Source organism: Lontra canadensis, unplaced genomic scaffold, assembly GCF_010015895.1.
Source record: "Lontra canadensis isolate GAN:19392208 unplaced genomic scaffold, GSC_riverotter_1.0 scaffold30, whole genome shotgun sequence".
NCBI classification, from domain to species: domain Eukaryota; kingdom Metazoa; phylum Chordata; class Mammalia; order Carnivora; family Mustelidae; genus Lontra; species Lontra canadensis.
In genome coordinates, this window is record NW_022631024.1 from 440,372 (window position 1) to 462,034 (window position 21,663).

At 36.2% G+C, this 21,663-nt stretch overlaps 1 protein-coding gene across 8 annotated transcripts in view; it reads right to left on the reverse strand.

Annotated features, from left to right (window-relative positions):
* Positions 1-21,663, reverse strand: part of PTBP3 (polypyrimidine tract binding protein 3) — a 113,254-nt gene that overhangs the window by 6,573 nt on the left and 85,018 nt on the right. For all 8 annotated transcript variants that reach the window (XM_032865609.1, XM_032865603.1, XM_032865602.1 and 5 more), the window contains 4 exons: positions 6,128-6,205; positions 3,379-3,518; positions 3,100-3,133; positions 482-574 (listed from right to left, as the gene is read on the reverse strand). In XM_032865609.1, coding sequence (XP_032721500.1) covers positions 482-574; positions 3,100-3,133; positions 3,379-3,518; positions 6,128-6,205 — 345 coding nt within the window. The remainder of the gene's footprint in view (positions 1-481; positions 575-3,099; positions 3,134-3,378; positions 3,519-6,127; positions 6,206-21,663) is intronic.

Genomic DNA, 21,663 nt, shown 5'->3' on the forward strand with positions numbered 1-21,663 from the left:
TTGCATTTATTAGTTTATATTAATGGAAAAATCCTAGAGTCAAAGTTCTTTTTATTCACTTATTTCTCAGAGAGAGAGAGAGAGAGAGAGCGAGCGAGCACAAGCAGGGGGAGCGGCAGGCAGAGGGAGAAGTGGACTCCCCACTGAGCAGGGAGCTGGATGTGGAACTTGATCCCAAGACCCTGATATCATGACCTGAGCCAAAGGCAGATGCTTTACCAACTGAGCCACCCAGGTGTCCCTAGAGTCAAAGTTCTAAACATCAACAATATTTTCAAATAGATGAATGAACTTCAGACTTCAAATAGTAATAAGTATTTTTAAATCTTAAACTATAAGCAGGTCCAAATAATAATGAAGACATTTGCATAAAGAGGTACTCTTCAGTAAAATCATATTCCTACTACCTATAAGTTTATTTTATAGGAAAATTCACATACAAAAGGGGCAGGTTATCATTACTATTATTAATCGTCCGTACCTAGCTGAGCTTGACTCGCATCTGCCATCTGAACCAAAGCATTTTCTTTCTTATTAAACATAATCTTCACTCGATGTACATCACCATATACTCCTAATTGAAAAGACAAAAACAATTTTATTAAAAATCTTAATGCCTGACTGTGTAATGTTTAATATTACAAATACATTTAAAGAAGGCTTCTTTTCTCATCTTATATATATTCTCTGGGTAATTCCACACATGTGAACCCAAATTTGTATCTCTTCTATTTCAGATCTTTTAATCTACTCAATCAATCATTTTCACTTGGATGTCCCATAAACACTTCAAATTTAGTACATCCCAAACAGATTCATCTCCTCTTTCTTCTCCCTGCTTCCAGTGTTCACTAATTATGCTAATAAATATTATCATCATTCACATATTCAGACACTTGGGAGTCATCTTTTAATTTCTCCTTTTCCTTAAAATTTTACATCTGATCAATCACCAGTACCCATTGACTTTATGGCCTAAATTATCTCTTACATTTGTCTACTTCTTCCCATCCTCATTACCATCAAAACTGCCATCATCATTTCACACCTGAACTATCCTAATAGCCTTCTAACTGACCCCAATTCCTGTCTTCCCCTAAGTGGATCCCATATTCTGAAGGACTGGCAAAATGATTCATTGGGATGTAGGGGGAAAATAATCAAACTCATATTTACACTGATTTGCTTATATAAGCCAATATGAAAAACTACACCTTACTAATTTTTAATATATACATGACATTACAGGCAGAAATTTCTATAATAAGAAGAGTATTCTCTCTTTTTTAAATTCAGTATACCAAAATACATTGCAGTTTATATGCTACAGTGTATCACCAATATAATAAAAATAAGAACCTTAAGCAAGTAGCACCATGATCATACTTTGTAATGTGATGAGAGAATAACTGAAAATCTTCAAGGCACACAAGAGTGCTGGTTATCTTGTGGGAAAGCACCTAAGAGCAACTGAAATTAGAGATGAATGGCACTTCTAAAATTTAAAACAAAAAGACAAGCATTCCAAACATGCTGTCCTTCTTAGAAATGGTGAGTATCTGAAACAAATATTCTTTAAAAAATAACACATACAATTTGAAAGCTGAGGGTGACATTTTTTTAAATGAATAAGAAATTAGCTTTTAGAAATAATGTACTTTAGCTATTAAAGAGACATGTGAAAATTTATCATTAATACCTAATTTTGTTATTGAAAATTACATGAATGTGTCATGAATAAAAACTTCCAAAGTAATTCCAATGAGTATGAAGGATCTCTGTGGGGTGATGGAAATGTTCTAAAACTGGACTGTGGTAAAGAGTGTAAAACAATGTAAATTTACTAAAAATCAATGATGTAATACCTAAGGCAGGTGAACTGTAGGATTATAAATTCTATCTCAAAAAGACTGTTTAAAAATTCAATTATCTACTCAAAATTTTGAAACAATTTTCCATCCTAATAAAACTTCCAAATAAAGAGTACCAGTGAGTTTTAAATCCATCTGTTTAAAAAAATTCTAATGCCAACAGTTTTTGACATCAACCAATTTAACAAGAGAAAAAATGGAGCTTCTCTAGGTACGTACAACAAAAGTAAGTGGATTAGACTGAAATATTAGTATCATACTTAATTAGGCACAGTGACAATGAAACATTTCCACTAGAATCACTTGTCTTTATGAGCTATCTTTCTTAGTTATGACAAACATTAAGATCAAGTACTAAAATAAAGTGAACTTGGAATCAGATCCAGGAATACTAAATCAAAATGGAAAAGATTTTTGAAAATAATGAAGCATGTTAAATCATATTTCTCACTATATGTTAAGGTTTTTTATGAAAATTTTCATCAGTAAAAAGCTTTAAAATGCTGACTTATTGTATTACTTATTGTATTGCTCTTATATTTGTACATATTATACTGTACATGAGTACAGTGAAAGATGGATAAAGTTTATAAATAATCATACATAAGTTAGGAGTACATGCTAATTTTTTTTTTTTAACTGAGAGAAGAACATATTAGAAGGCCTGGAGACCTTTTAAAACCTCAATCTCGTTTTTTAAAACTTGAATTTCATCTGACCTCTTGCCTGCTTTAAACTATTCAATGGTTTCCCACTGTTCTTAGGTTCAAAATCAAGCTCCTTAATTTAGTTTACAAAGCTCTTCCTATGACCTTGCCCATACTGCACATGTGCCTCCCCTATACTTTCCACTGGGGGGTGGGGTTTCCTTCACTTCCATGTTCTAGGAGCCCTCTCATCTACTGCTAGTATCTGGGAAAGGACACTTGCCCTTTCTGGCTGGCTAATGCTTACTCATTTTTCACAAGTCAGCTTAACTATCATTTCTTTTGGTACACCATCTTCGATTCCCTCAGCTAGGTTAGGTCTCCCATCTCCATGTTCCCATTACAATCTCTATTTCCCTTTTTATAAAACTCTACTGTAACTGTAATTACTAAGTCTTACTTCCTATTCTACCCTCAGTGTCAAATACACTACTTGGCACATAGAACTGATAAATATTACTGAATGATGAAATATATTTAATCCACACCACAGACATCAAAAAGAGCAAAGAAGAACTTACCAAACAGGATAAAAAGCCCATGTGGTGTGATAAGCTGTTTGAAAAGGATAACACAAATTATAAGTGTCCAAGTAAAAATTTAAAGGAAGTTTACCTGTAAAAACAGCAGTTGACTTTGTTTAAAGCATTGATTTTATATTTTCCTATATATACTAGTGATAAACTTTAATAAAAATCCTTGAAACAAATGTAAACATTTTCATTTGAATATAACCCCACTCCAGAAACTACTATTCCACTGCCTAAAAGACTAAAATTATGTAATACTTTCAAACTCACATCAGGATTGAGATTGGTGACAAGCAGAACAGAATTTCCTGGTATACCACCAGCCCCAGGAATAGCCATCCTTCCAGTGACAGCAGAGGAGGTGATTGTGAGAGGGCCCAGAGCTCCAGGAACAGCTGGGACTGATAATCCTTTTTAAAACATCAAAAGCATTTCATATATTGGTTATCTGGGGAATTACAACACTGGATATATCTTAAGTAAATAAATGAAGATGAAAGCAAAAATATAGAAGAAAATGTGTCGAATCTACCATAAGGATATCAAAGGCCAATTTCCTGCCCTACAGAGTTAGTCTAGGAGTCAAGTTCCTTATTCTTTGACATCATCATACTCTGTATTATTTGTAACACAATGTTTTGCAGTGCAACAGAATTCACTAGTCTTAAAGCCATGAGGCTTCTGGAGGGTATATCAACTGCAAGTATTCCTTTTCTTGAAAGAGATACAGTCTAGCACATCCCTATATGGTAGATGTAGTTTTTCATTTGGTTTCTACCAAAAAATAAAAATAAAATATTTTTAATATTATGTTTATTCATTTGAGAGAGAGAGAGAGACAGAGAACAAGCAGGGGGATAAGACAGAGGGAGAGGGAGAAGCAGACTTCCTCTAATACTGGAATACTGACACTACACATTATGCTTAAAATAACACACTTTTCAGAAGTGTCCCACTTCTGACACTTTTTCAGAAGGTCCCACTATTTGTGTTCTCAGCTTAACTAAGGTAAAATCTCTAGTTTGTGTAAAATGAACCAGTTCCTTAATGATATTTATTGATTCTTTAAGCTCAAAATTCCTTATTATAGAGTCTGACCACTTTGCCACAAATCACATAATTAAGCTGCAACATAGTTTACTTTCAGACTATTCGGCTTGACAATCTAATAAGGTCATTACTATCATTGTCCTGCTGAGCTTTAAAACTCTACAGACCACTTTCTCAGGCTGGATACTTTTCCATGAAATCTTTATTCAGTGGTCTTTCACATGGCCTCTTCCCATATCCCTCCAATCCAACTCTGCAACTTCTGAGTAACTTCTGTAGATTTATTCTATATCACCAACAGTACAATTTGCCTACACCAAGGGTGTAGTGTGTATCTATCTCCCTACTAAAGCTTAAGTCTTAGCAACTCAGGAGTCCCCTTTATGCCATTTTTTCTCCTTCTTAATGTCTATAGTGATTTACACATAGTGTGTGAAAAAGAACTATCTAAAATGAAGGAAACCTTGTATCACTACTTCCAAATGTTTATCAATTAAACTTTGGGGAGCTTCAAATAAATAAAAATAATGTATAATGCCTCCATTTTAATGGAATAGGTAGAATATTCATTTAATTAGACATACATTAAGATGACTTAAAACCACCAAAAACATAAAACTTAAACGTCAACCTTATTACTCTTTCCCTTTTAGTCACATGTCATACTCTCCATCAGAGAGTACTTAAAATTCCCAAAATTGGAGGGACAGAAATGTAAAGATTAGTACAGAAAGGATCTATGTTGCAATTTAAAACAGAGTTATACTCATTAATCAGTTGGAAACTGGAAATGTAATATGTACACCAGGATTAACACTGTATCACTTTTAATCAGCAACCTCAGTGTTTTCTTTAGGCACTGGAGACAAAACCATAAAGTAATTTTTCTTCTTTTCCTTAAGTTATGATCAAATTCATTTCACTTACTATTTGGAAGAGTGAGAAGTCATTATCAAAATATTAACCAACTGCTATCTCTTAATTATCTCTATTAGCTAAAAACTATATATCCCCTACTACAAGGAGCATGTGTACTCTCTATGGCAATCCTCTGAAACTATCAGTGACATAAAAAAGGATTTACAAATATGCTGTATAGTAAATATTTATTAATTCACATATTTACTGGGGTACCTAGGTGGCTCAGGCTATTGGGTGTTTGCTTTTGGCTCAGGTCATGGTCTCAGGTTCTTGGGATTGAGCCCTGCATTGTGCTCCCTGCTCAGTGTGGAGTCTGCTTCTCCCTCTGCCCCTCACCCCAGTCATGCTCTTTCTCTCTCTCTCCCTCTCTCTCAAATAAATGAATAGAATCTTTTACAAAAATAACTGAAGTGTTTACTGACTGCATAGAATGTACTGAATGCCATCAAAGGCATTAAGAACACAAATTAAGTAAGACACAGGTCTGTCCAACATGCAATTGATAAGCTTATCAGCAAAGACATAAGCAGTTTATACATTTTATACAGGAATCTAAAGGGCAAATGTAAGGTTACTTAATACAGTCAACCTATCATAATCTGTACCAATAATATAAATGATACAGAACATACACTGGAACCTGGGGGGCTGGAAATGGAACCACAGGGAATTATTCATAAGGACAAGGAAGCTGAGCATCATACGATGAGCCACTTTTTTTTTTTTTAAGATTTTATTCATTTTATTTGTTAGAGAGAGAGCACAGACACGCAGAGCAGCTGACAGAAGGAGAAGCAGGCTCCCTGCTGAGCAGAGAGCACAATGTGGGACTCAATTCCAGGACTCTGGGATCATGACCTGAGCCAAAGGCAGGCGCTTAACCAACTGAGCCACCCAGGAATCCCTACGATGAGCCATTTCTATGGTTGATATACATAACCCTTTTATTGTAAATCCTTCAAATATGGTGCTATTTTTCATCTTGATAAGTTCCTAGAACATATAGATGATGACAAAACCATTTCAAATTCAACTTAAAAAAAATCACCTGTAGCTTGATGAAATCCAATGGCTGGGGCAAATCCAGCTGCCCCTGCATAGGGTGAAGAAATTATACCTGGTGCACCTAGTGGGGGAAGAGAAGCTAAAGTAAATAATTCTACCTCTATAAATATGGTTATCAAAGCAATATAAAAAAAACCTCATGATGGTATATTATTCATAAAGAGATACTGTTAGGATTTGTTCAACAGGTGCTTCTTAATGTATACATAAAGAGCCTCTGCCCCTTCTAGAGGCTAACCCCTTTCAGCTGGGTCCGAGGTTCACGAGTCCAGCTTTGCTGTTTAGTTTTGTGTTACTGGTTATTTCATTTTCATTTTTTTAGTTTTGTTACTGAGGCTGAGAGCCCTTATTGAGAGCACAGTTTCTCTGTGAAAAATGTCAAATATTTATTAAAATGTACTGTACCTAGAGAGTACTGTTTTGATGAAAAGAAATATGACATTAAAATCCCTGTTTTTGAAAGGCTTACAAACAAAAAATATAAATTATTGGAGATTTATATACTGAGGATCTAGTGGTTTAAACACAACATACTATAAGTGGTCTAAGAAGGGATCACAGAGGATCCACTGTGATTGTCTGAAGGTTTCTCAGGAGATAAAACCTGAGCTGGACATGATGTAATTGAAAAGCACAGTGCTTAGTGTATCCCAGATGCCAAACAAATGCCGGTATCCTTCCCTTTCCTTTCCGAAGCCTGGTGAATCTGCACCAGCAACAGAAAGAGGAGTTAGTTCCAACGGGAGGAATCAATACTAGTAGGAAACAATTTGGTTTTGGACGTGTCAAGATTGAGGTGATGGCAAGACACAAGTGGAAATAAGGCAAATTCATAAATTAACTAGGGTTAAGACACAAATTCACAAATCATCTATGTAGAAACAAATGTGAAAACCACATGAATGAGATTCTACTAAAAATGACAAAGGATGGGGTGCCTGGGGTGGCTCCACTGGTTAAAGGTCTGACTCATGATTTCAGCTCAGGTCAAGATCTCAGGGTCCTGAGATCCAGCCCCACATGCTGGATGGAGCCTACTTAAGATTTTCTCTGGCCCTCTCCTTCTGCTGCTCCTCCCTACCCCCCCTCCCTCCTGCTTGAACATGCACCCTAAAAAACACATACATACAAGAGAAGACAAAAAATGGAGAGTTAAAAATAGAACCTGGGAGTAATAGTACATTTAAGTGGTAGAGGAAGGAAGAATATTCTAAGAAAAAAGAAAACAGACTTAGAAAGAAAGAACAGTGAATTATAATTTCTCAGGATCTAGAGGAATAGCATTTAAGTGGGTAGGGGCTCAATAAAAGTCAAAGAGAATGAGAAATGTAAGAAGTAAAGAAATTTTAGAACAATAGTGAGAAGTCAGATTTTAAGAGTCAAAGGGAGTGTTGCTTTTCTCTTTTTAATGAGAGGGTGATGAGCATTTTATGGGAAGAAATACATAGGCTATATTCTCCAGAGGAGCTTAAAGCTCAAAAAGTTTATTCTCTTCATTAAAAAGAGTTAACAGAATTCCTTAAATATGCAGTTATGATTTATTAAAATAAAGAAAATGTATAGTCATTAAGAGACTTCAGTGATAGAGCAAGCAAGGAAAACTGACAATGAAAATAGAAAAAATGAGGTAAGTGACAGAAGTGATTAAATAGGAAGAGAAACATAACATTTATTGAAAGCACATTGTGAGTCAAGCATTCTTCTATTGCTGAGGAAGCACTGAACAAAGCAGACAAGAATCTGTCCTTGATAAACTTACATTAAGTACGTTCAAGATCACAGATAAAATGATTCATTTTTAAAGCAGAAATAACTATATTTAAAGCATAAAGGAAAACTTCACAAAGAAGCTTCAATATGGATATGAGTAATTACGAAAATTTACACCAGGAAGTTAAACATGAGAGATACAGCAGACTGTATTACTGTTGACAAGTATTTACTTGTCCCTTCCGTGATATACTCTGGCTAGTACTGTGACTTAAATACCACACTTGTTTTTATGAGAAAGAGAGAGGGAGAGAGAATCCTAAGCAGGTTCCACCTGTAGCATAGAGCTGATGAGGAGCTCGATCTCACCATCCTGAGATCATGACCTAAGTTGAAATCAAGAGCTGGATGCCTAACCAACTGAGCCACCCAGGCGCCCCCAGTACCACATATTTTTATGCAATTCCCACTGCACTTAAAATCATGTGAGTACACAGATATGACATATACCACCCTCTCTACACAGACACTTCGAGAGGCACTATGGGTTTACACCAGCTCTCCTATTATTTTACTCTCTGCTACAAGAATGTCACTTCTCAAATGCGGTGACACTTTCGGCCTGAGCCCTGGATACACGTGAAATACACGTGAAAGGCTGTTGCAAGAACGGATTCACAGCTGCATAAATGTCAGTAGCGTGACAGAAATAAATGTTAATTGCTATAAACCACTGAGATGTGCGGGGGGTGAGGAGGTTTTTTTGTTTTTGTTTTTAGATTTTATTTATTCATTTGACAGGGGGCGGGGGCAGGCAGAGGGAGAAGCAGCTCCCTGTTGAGCAGGGAGCTGATGCAGGTCTTGATCCCAGGACCCTGGGATCATGACCTGAACCAAAGGTAGAGGTTAACCAACTAAGCTACCCAGGCGCTCCAAGGAGGTATTTTTAAAACACAAAAAAACTAATAACAGATGGCTACTGGGGGGATTGTGAGGTTGTGGGGCAGAAGACTAGTGGTAGGTTTTAGAGAAGAAAGGGAAAAAAAATTTTTTTTTTTTTAAAGATTTTATTTATTTATTTGTCAGAGAGAGAGAGCGAGCACAGGCAGACAGAATGGCAGGCAGAGGCAGAGGGAGAAGCAGGCTCCCTGATGAGCAAGGAGCCCGATGCAGGACTTGATCCCAGGACGCTGGGATCATGACCCGAGCCGAAGGCAGCTGCTTAACCAACTGAGCCACCCGGGCGTCCCGAAAAAAATTTTTTTAAATAAGGAAAGATTTTGAGGGAAGTATCACAAGAATGCTAAACAGCAATGAAAAAAAGAATTGTTACACAATTAACAGGGATAAATTTTAAGTAATTTCTTCCAAGTAAAATATGATTAATAAGAACATTTGTTAAAACCTGACAAAAGTGGGGCGCCTGGGTGGCTCAGTAAGTTAAAGCCTCTGCCTTCGGCTCAGGTCATGATCCCAGGGTCCTGGGATCGAGCCCCGCATCGGGCTCTCTGCTCAGCGGAGAGCCTGCTTCTCTTCCTCTGTCTGCCTACCTCTCTGCCTCCTTGTGATCTCTGTCTGTCAAATAAATAAATAAATCTTTTTTTTTTTTTAAGATTTTATTTATTTATTTAACAGAGATCACAAGGAGGCAGAGAGGCAGGCAGAGAGAAAGGAGGAAGCAGGCTCCCCTCTGAGCAGAGAGACCGATGCGGGGCTCGATCCCAGGACCCTGCATGACCTGAGCCGAAGGCAGAGGCTTTAACCCACTGAGCCACCCAGGCGCCCCTAAATAAATAAATCTTTAAAAAAAAACAAAACCTGACAGAAGTATCATTGACAGTTTCCATTAATATATACTCCTCCAGTAGACACAGAAGCATTTTAGTAAAGTAACTTTCAGAGACAATGAATTAGTATCTTTATGAAAATATTATACAAACCTTTATAAAGACTCAAGATTTGAATGACCAAGAATAGATATTTTACATTTGGAAAATGTACCACCACAACAGGAATTAAGGCAATAAAAATTGTGAATATTTTTACCAATGAAATCAGTTTTTCAGTAATATTCATAATAGCAAAACCCTAAATAAAAAAGCTTAATGTCCAAATTGGAGAATGATTAAATAACTCATGAGTCACTTTCTAACCTATAAAGCCATTTAAAATATTATGAAGAGTGTGTACTACCCAAAAAAAAAAAAAAAAAAAAAAAAAGCACAACCACAGTGTTTTTAGATAATGTGAATACAGTGGCAAATTAAATAATATAGACTATCCTTAATGCAGAAAATGCCCAATGAAAGAGTGAAAAGATCTTAAAAAAATCTAACAGCTGACAAAATGATAAAGAATAACCAGGTCAGGGAGTGTGAGGGAGGGAAGGCTGGGTGATGGACACTGGGGAAGGTACGTGCTATGGTGAGTACTGTGAATTGTATAAGACTAATGAATCACAGATCTGTACCCCTGAAACAAATAATATATTATATGTTAATTTAAAAAAATTTGGAAAAAAAAAAAAAAAAGAATAACCAGGTAAAAAACCTATACCATAGAACAGAGCTTTGGTTTTGTCAGCCTCAAAGGGTAGTAGACAAGATGCAAATTCTAGGATTGGCTCAAGGAAGGAAGTCAATAGGTGATCTTTATGGCATTAATCTAAAAGTGTATGCCTAAATAACCTACCCATCTCACCCTCAGAGAAGACTGTAAGAAAAGGTGTCTTTGTGTCTAGCAAAGAAAGAACAAAAAAATTTCTGAAAAGTTCTAACCAAATGCATTTCTGAAAAGTTCTAACCAAATGCAAGCTCTGCCAATTTGCAGCTCAAATTCATATTTCTTAGGAATCCAAAATAAAAAATAAAGTTGTGGATTTAGACTGAAATGGTCTAAATCTGCGTTTGCTCCCAAACGCAGGGCCTTTAGTGTTTCAGAAAAATTCTTTCTGGAGGAGCATCACAATCCCAAGCCTCAAAGAACTCATGTAATTAATTCTCTAAGTAAAATGAATATAAGAAAGAAAGAAAGAGAGAGAAAGAAAGGAGAGGGGAGGGGAAGGGAAGGGAGGGGAGGAGAGGATAGGATAGGAAAGGAAAGAAGAGGGATGGAGGGAAGGAGGGAAGAAAAAAAAATCTAATAGAGACACAAATGCTATGATTTCAGACATAAGAATTATCGGATGAGGGGCACCTGGGTGGCTCAGTTGAGCTTAGGTCATGATCCTGGAGTCCCAGGATCCAGTCCCACATCAGGCTTCCTGCTCAGCAAGAGGTCTGCTTCTCCCTCTGACCTTAGCCCTCTCATGCTCATTCATTCTCATTCTCTCTCTCAAATAAATAAAATCTTAAAAAAAAAAAAAGAATTATCAGATGAAGATTTTATTTTTTTTTTCCAAAGATTATATTTATTTATTTGACAGAGAGATCACAAGTAGACGGAGAGGCAGGCAGAGAGAGAGAGAGAGAGAGAGGGAAACAGGCTCCCTGACGAGCAGAGAGCCCAATGCGGGACTCGATCCCAGGACCCCGAGATCATGACCTGAGCCGAAGGCAGCGGCTTAAGCCACTGAGCCACCCAGGCGCCCCAGATGAAGATTTTAAATAGTACACTTGAAGAAATGAAAGATATGCCAAAAAATATCTGAAGGGCAGGAGACACTTAAAAAAAGAACAAAATAAAATTTCTAGAAATGAAAAACACAATTATTAAACTCTAAATTACTGGACAAATTTAACAACTGATTAGATTAGATTAGCAATAGCTTAGAGACCATTTGTAAAATCAAAGTTTGGCCCTAAGGAATTATCCAGAATGGAGCTTAGAGAAATAAAGAAACAGAAAATATGAAAAAAAAAAAAAAAAAAAAACCGAGACACTCAAAATACAGTAAGACAGTATAACAGGTCAAATCAAAGTTCTACAAAGTAAGAAAAGAAACAGTGAGAAGGGAAAATATATGAAAAGATAATTTCTAGAACCAATAAAAGGCAACAATCCATCAAATCAAGAAGCCCAAGAAAGCTCCAATCAGAATAAATAAATCCTTAGACACATCACACTGAAACTACAAGACATCAAAGATGAAGAAAATATCTGAAGAATAACCGGAGAGAAAAAAGCAGTAGTTTGGTTGATACAGCTGACTTTCTAAGAGCAAAAATGAAAACCAGACATCATCAAATGATTGAATACACTGACTGAAAAGAACAATAAATATACCTAGATATATATTTTATATCTAGAAATATCTAGAACTCTGTGGTAGGAAAACTATCTTTTAAAGCTGACAGCAGGGATGCCTGGCTGCCTCACTCAGGACAGCACATGATTCTTGATTTCAGGGTCATGAGTTTGAACCCCACATTGGGTGTACAGATTACTAAAAAATAAATAAGCTTAAAAAAATAAAGTAAAATAAAATAAAATTGACAACAAAATAAAGACATCTTTGAACAAATGAAAAGTTCAAGTATGCTACCATGGACTTCCCTAATGAATACTAGAGGATATCCTTTAGACAGAAGGTAAGTGAACCCAGATGGCATATCTGAGTTGTAAGAAGGAATAAAAAGTCTACAGTCATGAATGGCTTGATCTAAGTGAGTATTTATTACATAAAACAATACTAACAAATCGTCAGATTAAAATAAAAAATTTTAAAACATAATAATATCATGAGTTAGGAAAAGGTAAAAGAAGTAAAAGGAATTAAAGTGCCCTAAAATTTTTATATTATGTAAGGAAAAGGGACAGTATCAGTTTAGATTTTAATAAAGTAAGTATGAAAGTTAAAATTCCTAGATGAGGGGTGCCTGGGTGGCTCAGTTGGCTGAGCAACTACCTTGGCTCAGAGCATGATCTCAGGGTCCTGGGATCGAGCCCTACATTGGCTCTTGGCTCAGGAGGGAGTCTGCTTCTCCCTCTCCCTCCCCCTGCTCGTTCTCTCTCTCTCTCAAATAATTAAGTAAAATCTTTAAAAAAGAATCCTAGGTGAAAATACAACAGTATCAAACTTCAAAAACAGCAGGAAAAACAGAGTAATAAATGTTAACAAATATTTTTTTAAGATAGATATATTTTAATGAGAGAGAGAGACCCCATAAGTGGGGTGGGAGGGAGAGAGAGAGAGTGAGAGAGAGCAGACTCTCCACTGAGTGCAGAGCTTGATCCACGATCATGACCTGAGCGGAAACCAAGGGTCGGATGCTTAACCGACTGAGCCACGCAGGCGCCCCTATTTTGGGTCAGGCACAAACATAAGCAAATGAAAGACAAAACAACCTACCCTGCTGAAGCATAATTCTAGCGATGGAAAAAAATACAGTAAATAAGTTAACTGTAGGTAAGAAGATGACAAATACTATAGAAAGTAGAACAGGAAGAATCAGAAGTACTGAGGGAGGGCTGGTCGGGGCAGATTAAAGAAGGCAGCAAGAAGGGGCGCCTGGGTGGCTCAGTGGGTTAAAGCCTCTGCCTTCGGCTCAGGTCATAATTCCAGGGTCCTGGGATCGAGCCCCGCATTGCGCTCTCTGCTCAGCAGGGAGTCTGCTTCCCTCCCTCTCTTTCTCTGCCTGCATCTCTACCTACTTGTGATCTTTGTCAAATAAATAAATAAAATCTTAAAAAAAAAAAAAAAGAAGGCAGCATGAAGAAAATAGAGGGCATCTGAAAGAAAAGTACTCCAGGCAAAGGGAAATACCCACTGGGTAATAGAAATATACCTAACATGTTTTGTAATCTGGAGGGACTGTCAGTTGGGTAAGCAGAAAGAGCAAGGGGGTGGGCATCAAAGAAGATATTCAAAAAGTAAAGTTGGAGTGGATGATATAGGGCCTTATAATCCAACATAAGGATGTGAGCATTTACTCTGAAGGAAACAGGAAACTATAGAGGGCTTTCCGTCAGCGTTAGACCAAAAGTTATCTAATTTACACCCAAATAAACTGTATATACATAAAAGTTGTTCTGTGAAGTTTTGACATATATATTTTTAAAATTATATTTTAAATTCAATTTAGTTAATAGAGACTATATTATTAGTTTCAGGGGTAGAATTTAGTGATTCATCAGTTGCATATAATACCCGGTGCTCATTATATCACGTGCCTTCCGTAATGTCTGTCACCCAGTTACAACACCTCCCCAACCTTCTCCCTGTCCTAGCAACCCTCAGTTTGTTTCCCATAGTTAAGAGTCTCTTATGGCTTGTCTCCCTCTTTTTTAATCTTATTTTTCCCTTTCCCTAAGTTCACCTGTTTTGTTTCTTGTAATTTTTAAAGATTTTATTTATCTATCTGAGAGAGAGAATGAGTCAGCACATAAGCAGGGGGTGGGAGAGAGGGAGAGGGAAAAGCAGACGGTGCTTGATCCTAGGACCCTGAGATCATGGCCTGAACTGAAGACAGATGCTTAATGACTGTGCCACCAGACCTTTGGCTCAGGTCATGATCGTAAGGTCATGGGATTGAGCCCCACATCAGGCTCCCCACTCAGCCTGGGAAAGCCTGCTTCTCCCTCTCCCACTCCCCCTGCTTGTGTTCCCTCTCTTGCGGTCTCTTAAAAATAATAAACTGCCCAACTGTATTCCAAAGTGTCATACCTAAATTTTACATTGCCACCAACACTGTATGCCACTGAAAAATGGTCCACATCCTTGGTACAGTAAACTTTATAAAATTTAGATATTCTAATGCACATGCAGTACTATCTTACAGTGATTTTATTTTCCACTTCCCTGATGACTAGAGCTGTTGAGCATCTTTTCATGAGCTTGTTTCCCTTCATATACCATGTTTTGAAAAGTATCTCTTCAAATCTGTGCACTTTTTGTTTATTATTATTGAGCTGTAAGTGGTCTTCATGTAACTTGATATAACTAATTTGTCTGATGTATGTGTTGCAAGGGTTTTTCTTCAAGTCTGTAGCCTGCCTTTGATTTTCTTATCTTTCAAGCACTGAAACGTTTAAGTTTCTATTTTAATTCTAGTTAGTTAACATACAGTGTAATAGTCCTTTCAGTTAATAATTAAGCAGACACTTAACCAACTGAACCACCCAGGTGCCTCTACTGAGGATTTTTTTTTTTAAGACTTACTTACTTAACTGAGAGAGAGTTTGTGTGTGTGTGTGTGTGAGTGCGCATGCGTGCACAAGTGGGAGGGGCAGAGGATCCCAAGCATGCTTTATGCTGAGCAAGGAGCCCAATATGGGGCTTGATCTCACAACCCAGAGATCATGACCTGTGCTGAAGTCAAGAGTCGGACACTTAACCAGCTGAGCTACCCAGGTGCCCTAGCATTTCACTGAGGATTTTTGCATCCATGTTCATCAGGGATACTGGCATGCAGATCTCTTTTTAAATGGTGTCTTTATCTGGTTTTGGTATCAGGATGATGTTGGCCTCATAGAATGAATATAGGTTTTCCTTCCTCTTTTATTTTTTTAGAATAGTTTGAGAAAAACAGGTATTCACTGTTCTTTAAATTTGATAGAAATTACCTGTGAAGCCATCTGGTCTTGGGACTTTTGTTTGTCGCAAGTGTTTTGATTCTGATTCAATTCCTTGGCTGGTTATCAGGCTGTTCAAATTTTCTATTTCTTCCTGTTTCTGTTTTGATAGCTTATGTTTCTAGGAATTTATCTATTTCATATAGGTTGTCCAATTTGTTGGCATATAGTTTTTCATAATATTCTTTTAAAATTGTTTGTCTTTCTTTGGTGTTCATTATTTCTTATCTCATTTGTGATTTTATTTGAGTCTGTCCTCTTTTTTTCTTGACAAGTCTGCCTAGAGGTTTATCAATTTTACTGATTTTTTTCGAAGAACCAGCTCCTGGTTTCATTGATCTGTTCTGCTGTTTCGTTTTTACTGGTTTTAGTTTCTATATCACTTATTTCTGCCTTCATCTTTATTATTTCCTTCCTTCTGCTGGTTTTAGGTTTTGTTGTTCTTTTCTAGCTCCTTTAGGTATAAGGTTAAGTTGTTTATGCGAACATTTTCTTGCTTCCTCAGACAAGCCTGTATTAATTCCCTCTTAGAACTACTTTGACTGTATCTCAGAGGTTTTGGACTGTTGTGTTTTCATTATCAGTTGTTTCCATGTACTTTTAAAATTTTTTATTTTAAAAATTGGTTGACCCATTCATTGTTTACTAGCATGTTATTTAACGTCCATATATTTATGATCGTTCCAGATTTTTTCTTGTGGTTGACTTCTTGTTTCACAGCATTGTAATCAGAAAAGATGCAAGGTATGATTTAGATCTTCTTAAATTTGTTGGTTTGTTTTGTAGGCTAATATGTAGTCTATCCTGGAGAATGTTCCGTGTACACTCAAGAAGAATGTATTCTGCTATTTCAGGATGGAATATTCTGAGTATATCTGTTAAACTGATTTGTTCCAGTGTGTCCTACAAACCCACTGTTTCCTTGCTCTCTGTTTAGATAATCTGTCTATTGGTGTAAGTAAGTTTCCTACTATTACTGCATTCCTATTGATTAGTTCCTTTATGTTTATTAGCTATTTTATATATTTGGGTTCCTCTACATTGGGTGCATAAATATAATTTTTATAACTTCTTGTTGGATTGTCCCCTTTTTTGTCCTTTTTGTCTGTTACAGTCTTTGTTTCAAAGTCTATTTTGTATGATATTAGTATTGCTACTCTAGCTTTCTTTTGACATCCATTTACATGACAGATGTTTCTCCATCTCTTTACTTTGAATCTGCAGGTGTCCTTAGGTATGAAATGAGTCTCCTGGAGGCAGTGTATAGACGGGTCTGGGTTTTTGTGTTTTTTTTAATATTTTTAAAAAGATTTTATTTATTCATGAGAGACAAAGAGAGAGGCAGAGGGAGAAGCAGGCTCCCCACTCAACAGGGAGCCCAATGTGGGACTTGATCCCAGGACCCTGGGATCATGATCTGAGCTGAAGGCATGATGCCTAACCATCTGAGCCACCCAGGCACCCTAGATGGCTCTTGTTTTTTAAATCCATTCTGTCAACCTATATGTTGTGATTAGAGCATTTACTCCATTTATACATTCAAAAAGTAATTATTTTTTTAAAGATTTTATTTATTTATTTGACAGACAGAGATCACAAGTAGGCAGAGAGGCAGGCAGAGAGAGAGGAGGAAGCAGGCTCCCCGCTGAGCAGAGAGCCCTATGCGGGGCTCAATCCCAGGACCCTGGGATCATGACCTGAGCCGAAGGCAGAGGCTTTAACCCACTGAGCCACCCGGCGCCCCCAAAAAGTAATTATTGATAGATGTATTTATTGTCATTTAATTACTTGCTTTGTGGCCGTTTCTGAAGATTTTCCTCTGGTCCTTTGCCTTTCACTTCTCATCTTTTCCTGATTTTCTTTAGTGATATATTTGATTTCTTTTTTTTTAAAGATTTTATTTATTTATTTGATAGAGAGAGAGATCACAACTAAGCAGGGGGGGGAGTAGGTTCCCCGCTGAGCAGAGAGCCCCACACGGGGCTCAATCCCAGGACCCCAAGATCATGACCTGAGCCAAAGGCAGAGGCTCAACCCACTGAGCCACTCAGGTGCCCATGGATTTCTTTCTCTTTATACTCTGGCCTGTTTATTAGTGGTTTTTGATCTATTGCTACCATTAGATTTGTATAAGATCTCTCCTGCATAGCAGTATATGTTAAGTTGACGGTTGTTCAAGTTTAAACCCATTCTTTACTCCTCTCCTCATGTTTTAGATATATCTTATTATATTACATCCTTTTATGTGTGTGATGTCCTTGACTTATTTTTTATAGAAATATTCATATTTTCTGCTTTTGTGTTTCCCACCTTTATATTGTCATTTTCGGTCTTTCCTTTCCACCTGAAGAGTCCCCTTTAATGTTTCTTGCAGGACTGGTTTAGTGGTAATGAACTCCTTCCATTTTTGTTTGTCTGGGAAACTCTGTATCTCCTTCTATTCTGAATTATAGCTTTGCTAGGGAGAGTATTTTTTCCTTCTGGTTTTTCCCATTTAGTACTTTGAATATATCATAAACAGTGAAACTTTTAATGTTTGATATACAATACATAAATTATTTCCTTTTTTGATTTGTGTTTTTTATGTTCTAAGAAACCTTTGTCTATCCCAAGTTGCAAAGATTTTTTTCCTATATTTTTTTGTAGAAGTTGTACAGGTTTAAAATCTTACATTGTAGGCCTAAAGATCCACTTTGTCAGTATAGAACAAGATACAGAAAAAATGTTTACTTTTTCCAATATGAGTATCTACCTGTCCAAAAACTTGCTGAAAGATCTTCTTTCCCTATGGAATTTTACATTTTGAAAAATCAACAAATTAGATACGTATGGGTCTATTTCTACACTCTGTATTTAGCACCATTAATGTAAATCTATATTATCTATCCTTTTTACACCACCAAACTAGCTAGATTTCTGCAGCTTTACATTGTCTTGCATTAAAAAAAAAATATTTAAAATTACTTTGACTATTCTCAATAGCTTCTTTTTCCATTTCTATATAAATTTTAGAAGTTCAGTGCATCTTTTTAAAGTAGGGAAAAAGAAAATAAGGGCTTACAAAAAGAAATAAGGAATGCGATTTTATCAAGTTGCTAAATATAAAATCAAGAAACAACAAGGCTGAATTTCTATATTAGCAACAGTGAAATAACAATGATCACTGAAACTTGCACTGCATTTATTCCAGGAACCATTCTAAACTCTTTATGTACATTAGCACATTTAATATTTATCACAAGCCTACCAGTTGAGTACTATTATTATGTTCATTTCACATATGAAGAAACAAAAGTGGAGAGCAGTTAAGCAATTTGCCCAAAGTCGCAGAGATTATAAATAGTAGGTCTAGAATTAGAATCTAAAAAGTATGATTCTGAGGAATAAATCAAACAAAGCATGGAAACATTTATGGAGAAGAGTCACCAAATTCTCTGGAAAGACATTAATGAACATTCAAAAAAATGGAGGGATGTACAATATTCAAAGACTGGAGGACTCTGCTATAAAGATGTCAATTATCTTCTAGGTAATTTATAATGTCAATGTAATCCAATGGAAACCTCAATAGCTTTTTTTTTTTTAATTTTTGAGGATTTGACAAGCTCATCCTAAAATTCATAAGTAAGATGATCAAGTATTGCTAAGATACTCTTGAAGAATATGGTGAAGAGATTTACTCTATAAGATATTAAGCACTGTGGAGATGACAAAAGGAAAGACTAATAAACGGACCCATGAACAAGGCCAAGGAAACTACTGAAGCAAATATTCAGCTGAAATTAATTGGTATGTGTTAACAAGTCTGAAGCCACTTTCTGTGTATTACAGGATTGAGCAAATTAAGTAAACATGGTGAGACTAAAACACTAGGTATCTCCTTCCTGAAGTAGGGAAGTAACAGTATGAAAAGATGCTAGGTTGGAACTAGAGGTATTAGTTAAAATTTGTGGGGTTTTAACCACATGGAGAAATACATTTATGAAGCATACACAGAGAAATGTATTTATGAAGTATATACACACATATCCCAGTAATGTTCATTCAAAATGCCTAGAAGCAATGATGTTTCTATTACCAATGAGCACAGCTAATGCCTGGATATTGATTTCAAAATACCATTTTCCACTAAAAGGAACTGGGACTCATTGAAGTAGCCAACTGCAGCACTAAGACAGGGAAGGTAAAGAAGATCTGAACTATCTTCAGCCAGAAAGTCAGGAAGTGTTCAAATGATGATAGGGGTATGTCAAAGGGCTACAAAAGACAGTGTGAAAGGGCTCCTACTGGTCAAACCTGGGAAAATTGAACACAAAATGAAAAATAATAGTACAAAACCTATAGAATAAAATAAGAATCTCTAAGACCATACTGACATGAAAAAAACAAGTACTAGAGCCATACAGACCTAATGCACAGTATAATGAATATAGACACCATAATTATAATTATGTGATGTAATATACATACTACATCACCAATCATTACAATATATAAATCTATCAAAGTAACTTGTTACACACCTTAAATTCACACAATGTTATGTATCAAATTCATTTGTAATGAAGGAAGGAAGGAAGGGAGGGAGGGAGGGAGGAAGGAAGATGTGAAAAGAAAAAAAAATCCTTTGTAATAAAATTCCAGGTAATAACTGTTAAAGGAAGGACAGAATGAACAAATCTCCCATAAGGCAGCCAACACAGTAACAAAAAATTTTTGTAATGGATGATAAAATTATTGAGTGAAAAGAGATGAAGAACAGTCTATTTATATAGTCTCAATGATTCACTCTACAAATTAATTACAAAGAAAAAGAGTAATTTTACTAGGAAGAAACTTGACAAAAACCACCTTAGTAAGTGATCAAAGGTAGTATCACCAGGAACTGGATAAACTGACATCATGTGTCTCCTGATTTAATCAACTGACAAAAAGGTAACACTGTTTCAAACAGACATTCATATTGAAAGACAGTCTATGAAATACCCAACCTGAAATCGTCACAAATGCAAAGATCACCAAGGACAAAAAAATGAGGAAATGTTCCAAATTAAAGGACTTTCTGAAGAGACATGCTAAATAAATTAGACTGATACTGGTTTAGATCTTTATCAGAGAAAAAAATTCTCTTATAAAGAACATTACTTCTGCAATAGGTGAAATTTTTAAAAGGTCTATGGATTAGAGAATCCATATTCTCTAATTTTTGTATTGTATGAATGTTAATTTCCTGATTTTGATTAACTAACTGTGTTTAGGTAACAACATCCTTGTTCTTAGAAAATACACACTGAGTTTTCATAAAGAGGCATCTTGCCTGCAACCTACTCTCCAGTATTAAGAGGAAAAAGAAAAAACAACTACCCACCCCCTCAATATAATCAGAGAGATGATAAAGTAAATGTGAAATGATGTGAACTAGGGAGTCTGGATAATTCTGGTTATAAGGGAATTCTTTGTACTATTCTTGCAACTTAAATTATTTCAAAACAGAACTACTAAAATACTATAAACTTTAGAATATGAGTATATATCTTTATGATGTCAGGGTAACAAAGGATTTCTTTTTCTTTTCTTCTTTTTTTTGGAGATCTATCTAGATAGATAGATAGATATTTAAGATTTTGTTTATTTGAGAGATAAAGAGAGCACTAGAGAGAGAGCACAAGCAGGGGGAGCAGCAGGTAGACAGACAAGCAGGGAGCCTGCCATGGGGCTTGATCCCAGGACCCTGGGATCACAACCTGAGCCGAAGGCAGACCACTTAACCAAGCCATCCAGTCGCTCCAGGAGATATATTTCTTTTTTACCAGCATTTTACTGATGTAGAAACTGGGATACACAGAGGTTCCACAACTTGCTCAAAGTCACACAGCTAGTTAAAGGAAGAAGTTACAGTTCACTAATTTGTTTCTACTGAACAATGAAAATAATGACAAAGAAAAAAAAGTTGGTTTTTGTCACTGATTCATTCATTCAGTCTTGAGCTGAGTTCGATTCAGTTCCAAACACAGTTTTTAGTTACTAAAAGCAGGCCTAGGTCCTTTGGGGGGAAAAAAACACATTTTTTTTTCAGGTTACCTACAAAAGTGGGTTCCTTGATAATTAGTAACAGCTTCCCAATCTCTATCAAGCCGTGGTACTAGACTCTGGCTTCTAAACTGAAGAATACACTTTCCTTGGCTTTGTAGCTCAATGGCCTATGCTAACAGCTAATGATTTTGTTTAATGGATAGACCTTTCTCTGAATTCAGCAGTAATTTGGCATATTAGATAACAGGCAGGTGTCTATCTATT